This window comes from Rhinopithecus bieti, unplaced genomic scaffold (assembly GCF_001698545.2).
Source record: "Rhinopithecus bieti isolate Rb0 unplaced genomic scaffold, ASM169854v2 scaffold_5497, whole genome shotgun sequence".
NCBI classification, from domain to species: domain Eukaryota; kingdom Metazoa; phylum Chordata; class Mammalia; order Primates; family Cercopithecidae; genus Rhinopithecus; species Rhinopithecus bieti.
Genome location: NW_016805006.1, coordinates 1085787 through 1101535, shown reverse-complemented (window position 1 = coordinate 1101535; position 15749 = coordinate 1085787). Strand labels below are relative to the sequence as shown.

The following is a 15749-nucleotide window of genomic DNA, read 5'->3' as shown; positions in this document are numbered from 1 at the left end:
TGCAAATCAGGATTCCCTGATCAAATATGCTTAGAAAATGCTACCTTCTGTTGAGACTGGCAATGGTGATTAGTATTTTGTCTGTTTAAATTTATTTAATACATTTCTTTATTTCCCATATTTATTTGATAACAGACCTCATTTGTTACCCAACACCCTTTGGGAATGCTTTTGTAGTATGTCATCTCTGCTTCTCTTAAGGCACTTACATTCTATCTTGTATACATTTTCTATCGGTTTGCCGCTAGACAGTAATCTCGTTGAGAGGAGAGTTACTCAGTTTGTTTTGGATTGAGGAAATAAAGTTTTACCATGGAAGGCATAGTGTGTCTATTATGTCCTTGCCAACATAAAAATATTAATGATTTTTTTGTTCTTTTAATAATAAAACCCAGTTCACTAAAGATGAATACATTTATCAAAATTATGTTCTGGTTTCAAAGCACAAGTTTTTCTTTTTCAGGATGTTTAGTTAACGAAAATGTTTGTGATAATAGTATGTCTGAAAATGTAGTGTTTCTCTGCCAACAGTTATCAGATGAGGAATAAAATTATTTATATAGGATCAGTACAGATCTTTATAGGTCTGAGTTGGAAATTAAAAGTAAGTGGTGAATATTTTAAGAAATGAATACACACACATACACACTATATATAGAGATAAATGAAATTTCTCTCTTACAAGTGACATTGGGGTAAATCCAGAAATTTTGGAAAGGATGAGTTTGTTAGAAAATTATGTCTTCATAGGCGTCAGCTCTTGAGTGTCTCTGTCGTATCTGCAGTATCTCGCCTGTCTATCTCTAAAGGATTTCCTCTTTGAAAATGGGATCTTCTGTTCTGCAAACTTTTAGTAAGCACGAAACATAAGTCAAATTTGATAAAAGCGAACAGGAGACTGACTGAGTTGTTAGCAGCCTTTCTTAATGCCTTTCATGCTTTCCTTTTCCTTAATGTCTTTTGGGACATCTTTGCTATGTATTCCTGAATACTACCACCTGAATTGCTGGACCACTGAATAGATAAAACAAGTTTTGTTAAAGCATTAGTCTCTCTTGTATTCTGTGAATTCTTCACTACAGGAAGAAGAGATCTAGAGAGGTCAATAGTGTTTGTGGTACTGTAGAAAGGTACTTTAAAAGTGAAATGCAGCTTTTAGTTAAGTCCTGGTCAAGTGTCTGGAGGTCCACAGTGATGAACTTTTAGTAATTCCTGACCCATAAAGATTATCATTTATTCTTTCAGAGTAATGTTTGCATAATGGTTCCCATGGGTTGGGCATTCCTTAAAATCGATTTAGTGTGGAAATGTATGTTACTTAAATGGTTAAAATGTTGAAAAAGGAGTAGTAAATAAAAGTACATTCTGTCATTTCTGGGAATAAATGTTGGAAATAAGTGTAATTAACTATGTTTTTAAGCCCAAAAAATGTTTTTTTTTTTTTTTTTTTTTTTTTGAGATGGAGTCTCACTCTTTTGCCCAGGCTGGAGTGCAGTGGCATGTTCTCGGCTTACTGCAGCCTCCACCTCCTGGGCTCAAGCAATTCTCCTGCCTTAGCTTCCCGAGTAGCTGGGACTACAGGCTTGCACCACCATGCCTGGCTAATTTTTGTATTTTTAGTAGAGATGGAGTTTTACCATGTTGTCCAGGCTGGTCTCCAACTCCTGAGCTCAGGTGATCTACCCTCCTTGGCCTTCCAAAGTGCTAGAATTACAGGCATGAGCCTCCATGCCCGGTCAGTAATGTCTTGGTGAGGAAAGATGTTTTTAATTTTAATATAGTTGTCAGAAGGTAGGATAGTGCATATCCTTGGGAAGAATAGTGACTGAAAGGGAGTATAAGAGGGTGCTTTGGGGAATCTATAATGTCCTTTTTTTGTCTGGTTGTTATTTATGTGTTCAATATGTGTTCACTTTGTTGATTTGGGTAATGCTGCATGTATATTATATTTCAATACACACTTAATATGAAAAAGTTCAGAAAGCAACAGTAACATATGTTTGTGATTTCTTTCTTTGTACTCTGGATACAATTTGATGTAGCCTTTCACTATAGGTCCCCCTTACCTGTTCATCTACAAATACCCTTACCAATACTAGTAATGTATTTTATTTCATATTTCTGTTAGGAAGTATGTCATTCTTAGTTACAAATTATTTTTCTTGAAAACCCTAGGGGTCAAATTTATGCATATGACATATGATTTTAGGTTGGTAAGATTGATGATATTCTGCAAATATTTGAATGAAGGAATTTGGCCGATTTTCTTTGAAATTACAGCTTCCTCTAAAGTGATTTATATCAATATTTAGAGCAAAATTTACCATGACCAGATTTTTCAAATTAAGGAACAAAGGGTGCCACTTCATAAGTTGAAAGAATCTCATTTTCCTCCAGTTTCTCCATCTTCTCCCTGTTCCTTTCTACAGACTGAAACTTTTGTCAGGTGAATCCCATGCCTGTAAGCTGGTTTTGCCTGTTAGACTGAAAGGTATAGGATATAGAGATTGGAGGACAGGATACTGGGATGTAGGGAGCGGGTGGGACAGGGTACACTGAGATAGCATTTGTGGTAGTTCATTTGCCTGTAGCACATAGTTTTTCTCCATTTATTGGTACCTAGTTCTTAAAGTAGGACTACATAGCCCATGTCAAATGACAAGATCTCCACTTAATGAGGATGTTGTTTTGATCATGCAAGCAGTTATCTTCTAAAATAGTTTGAAAAGGTTTTGTATAATACCCTTTTAGTGCATTGGTTATATACGAATACAATGAAGGGGCTGTAAAATAAGTAGAGACAGCTGTGTCCATCAGAGCAAGCATCATGGGAATTTGTGCCAAAGGGTGGAAGGAACAGGTAAAGAGAGAGCTGATAGAGGACTGTTAATGGAACGCATCCAATATGATGAGAAAGGAGACACCTTTGTATTTGGATGTAAAGAAAAAGTCGCCTTGGGCAGCTGTCTGATGTGGAAATCCAAAACCCATGTATGATTAGGAAAACAAAAGACAAAGACCGATAGATGTCATTAGCAGTCATTTTCAGTGTTCTTAAATTGAAAGGTAGATATGAAGTCTCCAGAGAGATCAAAGGAATGTACAGTAAGCAATCCTGTTCCATTGGTGTCTGTTTTTACTTGGAGGAGAAAACTTATTTCTTATAATCTTAGTGTTATTTCTTGGTTTTAATGTGTTCTTCATTTATGTTAATGATTGATAACAAATAGAACAAATAGGTATGGAAATTTTACTTTAAAGTGCAAAATTATCTTTAAATTTTGAAAGAGGAGCTTTGCTTTTATATGAAGAAACAGGTTTGTAATATTTATGGGAATTCATCGATAGATTAGTGTGAGTTCTAAGTTCAGCTTACATTAAAAGTTAGACCTATGTTTGTTTTTCTGGGTTCTCCGTAAGATGGACAAGGTCACTATGATGTTTTTAGGGCATGTGCTGGTGCCGGATACATAGTGGACACTCAGTGAATATGTATGCAATGAACCAACTTGTGACTTGTTCATTCTCTGCACACAGTGCTCACCCATTGAGTCTTATAATGGCAGTACTCTGGAATTCATGGTATGCTTCGTATACATGAAAAGTAAACCAAAAATAAAACAGGAGTTTTAAACTCAAAACTCATAAAAACTTATGAGAGTTGTTAATCAGCTGTGTATGATGGTTAAACAAATCTGTGAAATGGTATTTAATGTTTTATATGCTTATGTGTTTTTCTGGGGAGGATGTTCACATTTTTATTGTTGTTGTTTTTTGTTTTTTTTTGAGATGGAGTCTCGCTCTGTCTCCAGGCTGGAGTGCTGTGGCGCAATCTCGGCTCACTGCAACCTCCGCCTCCTGGGTTCAGGTGATTCTCCTGCCTCAGCCTCTCAAGTAGCTGGTATTACAGGCGCCCACCACCACACCCAGCTAATTTTTGTATTTTTAGTAGAGATGGGGTTTTATCATATTGGCCAGGATGGTCTTGATCTCTTGACCTTGTGATCCGCCTGCCTTGGCCTCCAAAAGTGCTGGGATTACAGACGTGAGCCACTGCGCCCAGCCATATGCCACATTTTCTGATCATTAGTTGACAGATATTTGATTTGTTTCTACTTTTGGGCTGTTGTTGATAATGCTTGTATGAACACCAGTGCACAAGTTTTTCAGTGGACATATGTTCTCTTGGGTATGAACATTTAGCTACAAGTTTTTGTAATTTTGAAATTTGAATTTCCCTGATGGCTAATGACACTGACCATTTTTATGTGTTTATTTGCCATTTGTATATCTTTGTCCATTTTAAAATTATTTGTCTTTTCAATACTGAGTGGTAATAGTAATTTTTATATTGTAGATATGTCACTTATCAGATATATTTTTTGCAAAAAATGTTCCCTCATTCTTTAGATTGTCTTTTCACTTTCTTCTTTTTGTTTGTTTGTTTGTTTGTTTGTTTTTGAAACAAAGTCTCGCTGTCTCCCAGGCTGGAGTGCAGTGGCGCAATCTTGGCTCACTGCAAGCTTTGCCTCCCGGGTTCACGCCATTCTCCTGCCTCAGCCTCCCAGGTAGCTGGGACTACAGGCGCCCGCCACCACACCCAGCTAATTTTTTGTATTTTTAGTAGAGACGGGATTTCACCGTGTTAGCCAGGATGGTCTCGATCTCCTGACCTCATGATCCACCTGCCTCGGCCTCCCAAGGTGCTGGGATTAGAGATGTGAGACACTGCACCTGGCCTGGTCTTTTCACTTTCTTGATGGTGTCCTTTAAAGCATGTTAAATTTGCATTTGTTTTGATGAAGTCCAATTTATGTATTTTTCTTTTGTCCTATGTAAGAAACCATTGCCTAATCCAAGGTCATGAAAATTTGCAATATTTTGTTCTAAGAATTTAATTGTTTAGCTTTTATATTTAAACCTTTGTTCCATTTTTGTATGTGGTGTGAGCTAGGGGTCCACCTTCATTCCAGTCTAAATGCTTTTGCATTTGAATATCCAGTAGTCCCAGCACCATTTGTTGAAAAGACTTCTTTCACCATTGACTTGTCTTGGTATTCTTGTTGAAAATCAGTTGACCTATAAATGTAAATACCTGTTTTCTTAAAAAAAAAGAGCTCAGACTTTTTATTTGTCCTTGCCACAAAAAATAAGGCAAAGTATCACAGAGGGTAGTTCAGTTTTTTGTTTTTTGAAAAGAGTTCAGGTCGCCTCTCCATTAGGACCACTTTCTGGAAGGATGCCATCTAAAATTGCATCATGCTTATATACCTTCTTAATTACTTTTTTAGTAATGGAAAAATATAGTGTGCTTCTAAAAAATTTTTACATTCATTTAAATTGGGAAATGAGTTCTTTTAACATCCAATTTTCTTTCTTTGTCCAAAAACATTGTAAACATGTTAGAATTAGGCCTAGTATTATAGACATTCATGTTCCCCCAACCCCTGCATTTGTTTTCAGAGTTTACCTAGAGGCAAAGGTTAATCTTTAAAGGAGTCATGCTTATAAGGTTGGGATGGTGCTAAGTGGCTTATGTTCTCTGATTCCAGCTATAAAGCATTCTTTTGGCAAGCAGGAAAATGGTTGTTTTCATTACAATATACTGTAATTCTTGAGGTCCACTGAACTCTAAAAATATGGACTCAAAAGATGAAATGAAGAATTGTAAACTGTTTTTCCTTAGGATCCTTTTGTATTTGTGAGGTTAAAGTGGTTATCAGAATTGACTGAGAGTTAGATTATTTAGTTATAAAGCTAATTCAGGAGATTAGCTATGTCTAATGTGACACCACAGTTCACAGGTACTTGATTCTGTTTTTCATGACAAATTTTAAAAGGGGAAAAACTTTCTTATAGATCATATTTATCCCATTTCTTTAGCTCTGAAATTGTCAGTGGAATACATGTATACATACTCATATAAAATTATATTAATGAATAAGATTAATTTATTCAATAAGAATCTAATCAATTGTGTAAATAGTACACAATTTATATTAGAGCATGTTGTCTTTGTACAATTTTAGTGCATTTTTATCCTATATATGTTTCCATAATATGCATTTAATAGATAATAGTAATATTACAGTTAACCTGAGGTCAGTTTTCCAGAAACCCAAAGTATTGCAAACATATTCCTTCAAACAGTAGCATAAATGAACAGTTTTTTAAAAAGTGAGCAATAAAATGAGAAAGCTTTTATTTTATTTGTGTGGACTTTGTTTTAGGGTCTGTCTCTTCTCTATAAGTTTATTATTTTCTTTTCAAGACAAAAATTCAAGATAGATGGCAGTTTAGGGAGCTGGGCTCAAAATGGCTATATACTGGAAGCGACAGTAAGGTGTGCTTCTTTAGTGCTTTTGAGCATAGCAATAAGAACATAGTCAGAATGAGTAGCGAGTGGTGGCAGGGGAGAGCCAGTGGTGAAGAAAACAGATTCTTCAATTTATATATCCCTCTAATCAAGTTGGAGGAAGATAGAAAATAAACAGTAAATATATGTCATAGAACAATTAACTGTTGTTATTGGCTAGAACTGCAAACAAGATGAATGATATTGAGTGAAATGTAAATACAAAGGATTATGCAGTTCCCCAACATCTTTCTGTGGAGGCAGGCTTTCAGAGTTACTTGTCCTCATTGGCCTCAATGAGGTCAAATACTCGTTCTTTTTCTCTCCCCATTGTAGTATCATGTCTGATAGTCTCATTTTCTTTTGTCTTTAAATTCCTGAACCTGTCATATCATTTCTCTCTCCTCTCCCAAAATTCTTCCTTGATTTATGAGTGTTAGACTTAAAATGGCCCCTCTTAACTTCATTCTCTTGTTTAGGAATAACTGTACAAAATGCCCAGTGTTTGCTGAAAGTGATGACCAGTTATTTCCAGATTTGTTTCTTATTGGGAAAGAATTAAGCCAAAAGGAAACTAAATAGAAGGCAAAAAATGCTTAGCTAACAAAATAATTACTAGTGTTACGGGAATTTTATGTGAGACTTGAAAAAATATAAGCATTTGATTTTTCTGTTTTTCTGGCATCGACATGATGCACCAACAGAAAAGTTACTAAGAAATTTCTCAATAGTGCCATTTGAAATTTTTCAGGCTGCTATCCATGTCCAGGGCCAAACATGAATCCTATTGCTCTTGGGAGCCGCTGGCTTGCTTATGCAGAAAACAAGGTAAGACGTGGCCTGTGTTTGGATTATTTGTAATGGAGCAAGTGTTGAAGGATTTTCCATAATAAATACCTATGCTCCATAGGTGATTACCAGTAATAAATGTTTAACTTACTAGTTCATTTGCTTTGGTTTGGTTTTAATTGTGCAACTAATAATTGAACTCTTTTAAGGATTTATAAATGTTTGGCAGTTGTCATGAAGTCCAGACTCTGTAGAACCTTAATTGTTTAAGCTTGGTTTTATATAAAGAACTTCATCCTATTAAAGTACAGCATTGAGATGACCACAGTAGTGGTATTAAGGAAAGTAGTTTCTGACTTTTCAGAAATTAGGAGGCAGGAGTAACGTCTGTCTTCATTGGTAGATTAGAAACCTGGGCATAGAATAATTTAATTGACAGGGCTGGGCGTGATAGTTCACACCTGTAATCCCAGCACTTTGGGAGGCTGAGGCAGGTGGATCATTTAAGGTCAGGAGTTCGAGACCAGCCTGACTAACATGGTGAAACCCTGTCTCTACTAAAAATACAAAAATTAGCCAGGCCTGGTGGCACGCGCCTGTAATCCCAGCTACTCAGGAGGCTGAGGCAGGAGAATCACTTGAGCCTGGGAGGCGGAGGTTGTAGTGAGCTGAGATCGCACCACTGCACTCCAGTCTGGGCAACAGAGTGAGACCCTGTCTCAAAAAAAGAAAAAAAAAAAAGAATAATTTAATTGACATTAACTATATGCTAACAATTATATCTAAACAAGGGTTCAGCCATTTGTTTTAATAATTAAATCACAGATGTTTACATTTTGTTGACTTTGTCAGTTATTTATCAGTTTATTTATTAAGGTCATCATAGTAAGTGAAGATACTGTATGCACTAGGAATTTTATTTATGTCTAAGGAAAAAGGTAAATTTGAATCTTCAAAAAGAAAGGTAAAGTTCTTTTTAATTCCATTTAGTACCCTGCATGTGAATATAGAAAGAAATCTCTAAAAGAAGATTGCTATTTTGTTTGTTTTTGCTGGTTGCATTGTTCAGGTGAGATTTTTTTTTCTTTTTTTTTTAATTTTAAATGTCTTTTAATAACAGTGTCAAATCTGCTGAACAAAGGTTTATCTAAATCTTTTTTTTTAATTTTTTTTTATTATACATTAAGTTCTAGGGTACATGTGACATAATGTGGCAGGTTTGTTAGCATTGTACTACTTGTGCCATGTTGGGTGTGCTGCACCCATCAACCTCATCAGCACCCATCAATTCCATCATTTTATATCAGGTATGAACTCCCAATGATCCCTCCCGCTCCCCTCCCCTCGAAGGAGCCGTGTGTGATGTGTCCCGCTTCCCTGAGTCCAAGTGATCCTCATTGTTCAGTTCCCACTATGAGTGAGACATGCAGTGTTGTTTTCTGTTCTTGTGATAGTTTGCTAAGAATGGATTGGTTTAGCTGCATCCATGTCCCTACAAAGGATGCAAACTCCATCCTTTTTTATGGCTGCATAAGTATTCCATGGTGTAAGGCCACATTTTCTAATCCAGTCCTGTCAAACAGATGGAACATCTTGGGTTGATTCCAAGTCTTCTGCCTATCGTGAATAGTGCGCAATAAACATAAACATAGCGTGGGCATGTGTCTTCTATAGCAGCATGATTTATTCATCCTTTGGTATATACCGCCAGTAGTGGGTATGGCTGGGTCGCTATGGTACATCTAGGTTCTAGATCCTTGGAGGAATCGCCATAAGCTGTTCCATAATCGGTTGAACTAGTTTCACAATCCCAGACAACAGTGTAAAAAAGGTTGTCCTATTTTTCCCACCATCCTCTCCCAAACAACCTGTTGTTTCCTGACTTTTTAATGTGGCCATTCTAACCTGGTGTGAGATGGTATCCCTCAATTGGGTTTGATTTTGGCATTTCTCCCTGATGGGCGAGTGATGATGAGCCCATTTTTTCATGTGTCTGTTGGCTTGTATGAATGTCTTCTTTTACAGAAATGTCTGTTCATATCTTTGCCCCACTTTTGATGGGGTTGTTGTTTTTTTCCTTGTATATTGTGTTTGAGTTCTTTGTAAGATTCTGGATATTACGGCCCTTTGTCAGATGAAGCTAGACTTGCCACAAAATTTTCTCGGCGCCATTCTGCCTAGGATTGCCTGTTCACTCCTGATGGTAACGTTTCTTTTGCCTGTGGCAGAAGCTCTTTAGTTAATTAAGATGATCCCATTTGTCAATTTTGGCTTTTGCTGCCGTTGCTTTTGGTGTTTTAGAGACTTAAATGTTAGACCTAATACCATAAAAACCCTAGAAGAAAACCTAGGTAATTCAGGACATAGGTATCTTGAGATTAATATGAATTAATATGAAATAGTTCTTGACAAAATTAGGATGTGGTAACTAAAGTAGCTATTTGGTAAAGCTAAATCTACTAAATCTCTAGCCTCTGGAATGTACAAAAATCAAGAAACTACTGAAGAAAATTATTTTTTTGGATAAATTCTTTGAGATCTTATCCCTAAGTCTGTCTGTAACTACTAGATATGTTACATCTTACTGAATTCTGTATTTATATTCCCTTTTTTTCTTTCTCGATTTTCCAGTATATCTTATAAAAATGACTCTTTCAAATTAATTCTTTTAAAACAAGAGGCATACAAGTAAGTGTAGTGACACAATGGTATCTTCTAACGTTTCTATCTGTTAAGCATTTCCCTTGAGTGCTGGAAACATTCAAGACAAAGATGTATAAATTGTCCCTTGGGTCTTGTGGATGTATTCTCACGTGGCGGACTGCCCATTTGGAAGTGGAGGTAATATGTAAATAGTTACATATTGCCTTTGAGGGGAAATAACTCCCTTCATAGATGCATAGCCTGAATATGCACGAGTTTTCCCTCTTCAGGAATATATGTTAATATCTGGTGTCATGTACAGAGACCAGACAGCGTAGTGGCCTTCACAAGGAGTTTGTGAATCAAATGTTGTGCTTTCATCTAGAAATATTTCTAGATAAATGTCCTTACATAGTATTTTCATAAGAGCTAGCATTTATTAGTTTCTAATTGTTTTAGCTTTGGGGCTGAGTATGCAATTGTAAAATTGAATTAAATTTTGGGGTACCAGTCTCTTTCAGTGAAAATGCTCTTTGACTATAAAATCTGAAGAAGCCGTGTATCTTTGTTTTGTTTTAAGATTCACAGGGTCCAGGTGCATGTTTGTTACATAGGTATATTGTGTAAGGGTGGAGATTGGGCTTCTAATGTATCCATCATCCAGATATTGAACATTGTACCCGATAAGTGACTTTTCAACCCTCTGCTGCCTCCTCCCTCCCCCTTTTGGAGTCCCCACTGTGTATTTCCATTTTCATCATCATGTGTACCCATTGTTTAGCTCTCATTTGTAAGTGAGAACATGCTATTTTTGATTTTCTGTTTCTGAGTTAGTTCACTTAGGGTAATGGCCTCCAGCTCCATGCATGTTGCCACAAAGGACATGATTTCATTCTTTCTGTGGCTGCATAGTATTCCATGGTGGGTATAACCATATTTTCTTTATTCAAATAATCAACTGCTGATAGATAGTTTGGTTCCATGACTTTGCTATTGTGACTAGTACTGTGATGAACATACAAGTGCATGTCCTTTTTAAATTCATGATTTCTTTTCCTTTGGTTAGATACTCAGTGGTGGGATTGCTGGGTCGAATGGTAATTCTATTTTTAGTTCTTTGAGAAATCTCCATACTGTTTTCCATAGAGATTGAACTAATTTACATTCCCACCAACAGTGTATAAGCATCCCCTTTTCTCCATATTCATGTCAACATCTGTTGTTTTTGACTGAGTTTTTTTGAGACGGAGTTTCGCTTTTGTTGCCCAGGCTGGAGTGCAATGGCGTGATCTCGGCTCACCGCAACCTCCGCCTCCTGGGTTCAAGTGATTCTCCTGTCTCAGCCTCCCAAGTAGCTGGGAGTACAGACATGCGCCACCATGCCTGGCTAATTTTGTATTTTTAGTAGAGACGGGGTTTCTCCGTGTTGGTCAGGCTGGTCCTGAACTTCCGATCTCAGGTGATCCGCCCACCTCGGCCTCCCAGAGTGCTGGGATTATAGGCGTGAGCCCCAGTTTCCAGCTGTTTTTGACTTTTTAAGAATAGCCATTTTTGGCCCGGCACGGTGGCTCATGCTTATAATCCCAGCACTTTGGGAGGCCAAGGTGGGCGGATCACGTGAGGCCAGGAGTTTGAGACCAGCCTGACCAACATAGTGAAACCCTGTCTCTACTAAAAATACAAAAAATTAGCCGGACATGGTGGCGTGCACCTGTAGTCCCAGCTACTCGGGAGGGCGAGGCAGGAGAATCGCTTGAACCTGGGAGGTGGAGGTTGCGGTGAGCCAAAATTGTGCTGTCGCACTCCAGTCTGGCCAAGAAGAATGAAACTGTCTCAAAATAAAATAAAATAAAAAAAGAATAGCCGTTTTCACTGGTGTAAGATGATATCTTGGTGTGGTTTCAAGTTGCATTTCTCTGAATATTAGTGATGTTGAACATTTTTTTTCATTTGTTTGTTGGCCATTTATGTTCCTTTTGAGAAATGTCTGTTTCTGTTCTTTGGGGTTTTTAATGGAGTTTGTTTTTTTCTGGTTCAATTGTTTGAGTTTCTTGTAGATTCTTAGTTGAGTGCATAATTTACAAATATTTTCTCCCATTGTGTAGTTTATCTGTTTACTCTATCGATTATTTCTCTTGCTGTGCAGGAACTTTTTAGTTTAATTAAGTCTCATTTGTCTATTTTGTTGCCTTTGTTTTTGATGTCTTTGTCATAAATTCCTTGCCTAGGACAATGTCTAGAAGAGTTTTTCCCTAGGTTTTCTTCTAGGATTTCTATAGTTTCAGTTCTTACATATAGGTCTTTAATCCATCTTGAGTTAATTTTTGTATATTGTAAGAGATAGGGGTCTGGTTTCATTCTTCTGCATATGGCTAGCCAATTTTCCCAGCACCGTTTATTGAATAGGGTGTCCATTCTCCATTGTGTATTTTTGTCAACTTTGTTAACAAAAAAGATCAGTTGGTTGTAAGTATCTGATGTTATTTAGTTCTCTGTTCAGTTCTATTGACCTATGTATCTTTTTTTTTCCCGACAGAGTCTAGCTCTGTTGCCCAGGCTGGCATAATCTCTGCTTGTTTGCAACCCCCACCTGCTGGGTTCAAGTGATTCTCTCACCTCAGACTCCTGAGTAGCTGGCACTATAGGCATATGCTACCACACCTGGCTAATTTTTGTATTTTTAGTAGAAATGGAGTTTTATCATGTTGGCCAGGCTGGTCTCAAACTCCTGACCTCAAGTGATCCACTCACCTTGGCCTCCCAAAGTGCTGGGATTATAGGCATGAGCCACCATGCCCAGCCTATGTGTCTATTTTTGTACCAGTACCATGCTGTTTTAGTTACTGCAGACTTGTAGTATAGTTTGAAATTAGGCAGTGTGATGCTTCCTGAGTTTTATTTTGCTTAGGACTGCTTTGGCTTTTTTTTTTTTTTTTTTTTTTTTTGCTTCCTTATAAACTTTAGGATTGTTTTTTTCCAATTCTGTGGAAAAAACATTAATAATTTGATCAGAATTGTGCTGAATCTGTAGATTTCTCTGGGCAGTATGGTCATTTAAATCATATTGATTCTTTCAATTCATGAACTTGGGATGTTTTTCCATTTGTTGGTGTTTGCAATTTTTTTCATCAGTGTTTTGTAGTTTTTCTTATAGAGATCTTTCACCTCCTTGGTTAAATTTCTTCTTATGTATTTTTTCTGTAGCTATTGTAAATGTGATTCCCTCTCTGCTAGATCATTATTGGTGTATAGACACCAATGCTATTAAATTTTGTATGTTAATTTTATATCCTGCAACTTTACTGAATTCATTTAGCAAATCTAAGATTTTTGTGTGTGTGTGTGTGTGAAATCATTAGGTTTTTCTAGATATAAGATCATGTCGTCAGCAAAGAGGGGCAATGTGGCTTCTACTTTCCCAATTTGGATGCCTTTTCTTTCTTTCTATTGCCTGATTGCTTTGGCTAGGACTTCCAGTACTGTGTCAAATAGGGGTGGTGAAGTGGGCATCCTTGTCTTGTACTAAATCTTAGAGGAAAGGCTTTTAACTTTTCCCCAGTCAGCCTGATATTAGCTGTGGTTTTGTCATATATGGTCTTTATTACTTTGAGGTAATTTCCTTCTATGCCTAGTTTGTTAAGAGTTTTTATCATGAAGGGATGTTGAATTTTATTAAATGCTTTTTTCTTGTATCTATTGAGATGATCATATGGTTTTTGTCCTTCATTCTGTTGATGTGATTATCGCTTATTGATTTACATATGTTGAACCATCCCCATGTCTCTGGAATAAATCCCCCTTGATTGTGGTGTATTATACTTTTGATGTGCTGTTGTTTTCTATTTTCTAGCATTTTCTTGAAGATTTTTGTGTCTGTGTTCATCAGGGATCTTGGCCTATAGTTTTCTTTTTTGTGATGTCCTTGTCTGGTTTTGGTATCAGATGATGTTGGCCTCATAGAATGAGTTAGGGAGAGTTTCTTCCTCTTTTATTTTTTTGGAATACTTTCAGGAAAATTAGTGTTCTCTTTTGTACATTTGGTAGGATCCAACTGTAAATCTGTCTAGTCCTGGGCTTGCTTTTTGGGAGACTTTATTACCTACTCACTCTCCTTATTCATTATTGGTCTGCTCAGATTTCTGTTTTTTCCTGATTCAGTCTTGTTAGGTTAGGTTGTATGTTTCCAGGAATTTATCCATTTCCTCTAGATTTTTCCGATTTTCAGTGTATAGCTTTTTATAATAGTTTGCTGATCTATTGCATTTCTGTGGTATCAGTTGTAATGTTCTCTTTTTCATTTCTCATTTTGTTTATCTGGGTCTTTCCTTTCTTGGTTAATCTAGCTAGTGTTTATCAATTTTGTTTATCTTTTTGAAGAACCAATTTTTTATTCATTGATCTTTTGTATTGTTTCTTTAGTCTATTTTGCTTAGTTCTGCTGTTTATTACTTTATTTCTTCTGCTAATTATGGATTTGGTTTATTCTTTTTTAGCTCCTTTGGGTGCATTGTAGGTTGTTAATTTGTAACCTTTGTACTTTTTTGATGTAGGCATTTATTGTTGTAAACTTCTGTCAGCACAGCTTTTGCTGGATTCCCCAGTTTTGGTATGTTGTGTTTCAAGATCATCATTTGTTTCAAGATTTTAAAGAATTGACTCAGTAGTGTTCAGGGGCATGTTATTTGATTTCCATGTATTTGTAAAGTTTCCAGAGTCCCTTTTGGTATTTATTTCTCGTTTTAGTCCATTGTGGTCTGAGAAGATACTTGATATGGTTCAGTTTTTAAAAATGTATTGAGACTTGTGGCCTAACATATGATCTATCATGGAGAATGTTCTATTGGCTAAGAATGCATATTCTGCAGTTATTGGATAGAATGCTCTGTAAGTGTCCGTTAAGTCCATTGGGTCTAAAGTCCAGTTTTAGGCCAGGCACAGTGGCACATGCCTGTAATCCCAGCACTTTGGAGGCTAAGCCTGGTGAATTACTTGAGGTCAGGAATTCAAGTCCAGCGTGGCCAACGTGGCAAAACCCCATCTCTACTAAAAATACAAAAATAGCCAGGCATGGTGGTGTGCGCCTTTAATCCCAGCCATTTGGGAGGCTAAGGCAAGAGAACCACTTGAACCCAGGAGGTGGAAGTTGTGTTGAGCTGAGATCGCTGCACTCCAGCCTGGGTGACAGAGCGAGACTCTGTCTCAATAAATAAATAAATAAATAAATAAAGTCCAGTTTAAATCCAATGTTTTTTTGTTGATTTTCTGGCTAGATGATCTGTTTAATGCTAAGAGGAGTTTTGAAGTCCTCCACTATTACTGTGTTTCAGTTTATCTCTCTTTAGATATAGTATATAGTAATAATTTGCTTTACGAACATGTGTACTCCAGTGTTCAGTGCATATATATTTAGCACTATTACATCCTTTTGCTGAATTGATCCCTTTATCATTATACAATGACCTTCTTTGTATTTTTTTTTTTTTTTTTTCCAACTGTTTTTGACTTTAGAGTTTGTTTTATCTAATACAAGTATAACTACTCCTGTTCACTTTTGGTTTCCATTTGTGTGGAATATCTTTTTTTTTCCCCTTTACTTTTAGTCTACATATGTCTTTATGGTAAGGTGAGCTTCTTGTAAGGAGCATATAGTTGGGTCATTTAAAAAAATCCATTTAGGGAGCAAGATGGCCGAATAGGAACAGCTCCAGTCTCCAACTCCCAGCGCGAGCGACACAGAAGACCGGTGATTTCTGCATTTTCAACGGAGGTACTGGGGTCATCTCACTAGGGAGTGCCGGACAATCGGTGCTGGTCAGCTGCTGCAGCCTGACCAGCGAGAGCTGAAGCAGGGTGAGGCATCACCTCACCTGGGGAGCGCAAGGGGGAAGGGAATCCCTTTCCCTAGCCAGGGGAACTGAGACACACAACACCTGGAAAATCGGGTAACTCCCACCCCAATACC

General features: G+C 37.1%; 1 protein-coding gene across 1 annotated transcript in view; it reads left to right on the top strand.

Annotated features, from left to right (window-relative positions):
* The window catches only part of BCAS3 (BCAS3 microtubule associated cell migration factor), a 749063-nt gene that overhangs the window by 208889 nt on the left and 524425 nt on the right, over positions 1-15749 (top strand). Inside the window, exon 10 of the mRNA XM_017870817.1 lies at positions 7107-7183. Within this exon, the coding sequence (XP_017726306.1) occupies positions 7107-7183 (77 nt within the window). The remainder of the gene's footprint in view (positions 1-7106; positions 7184-15749) is intronic.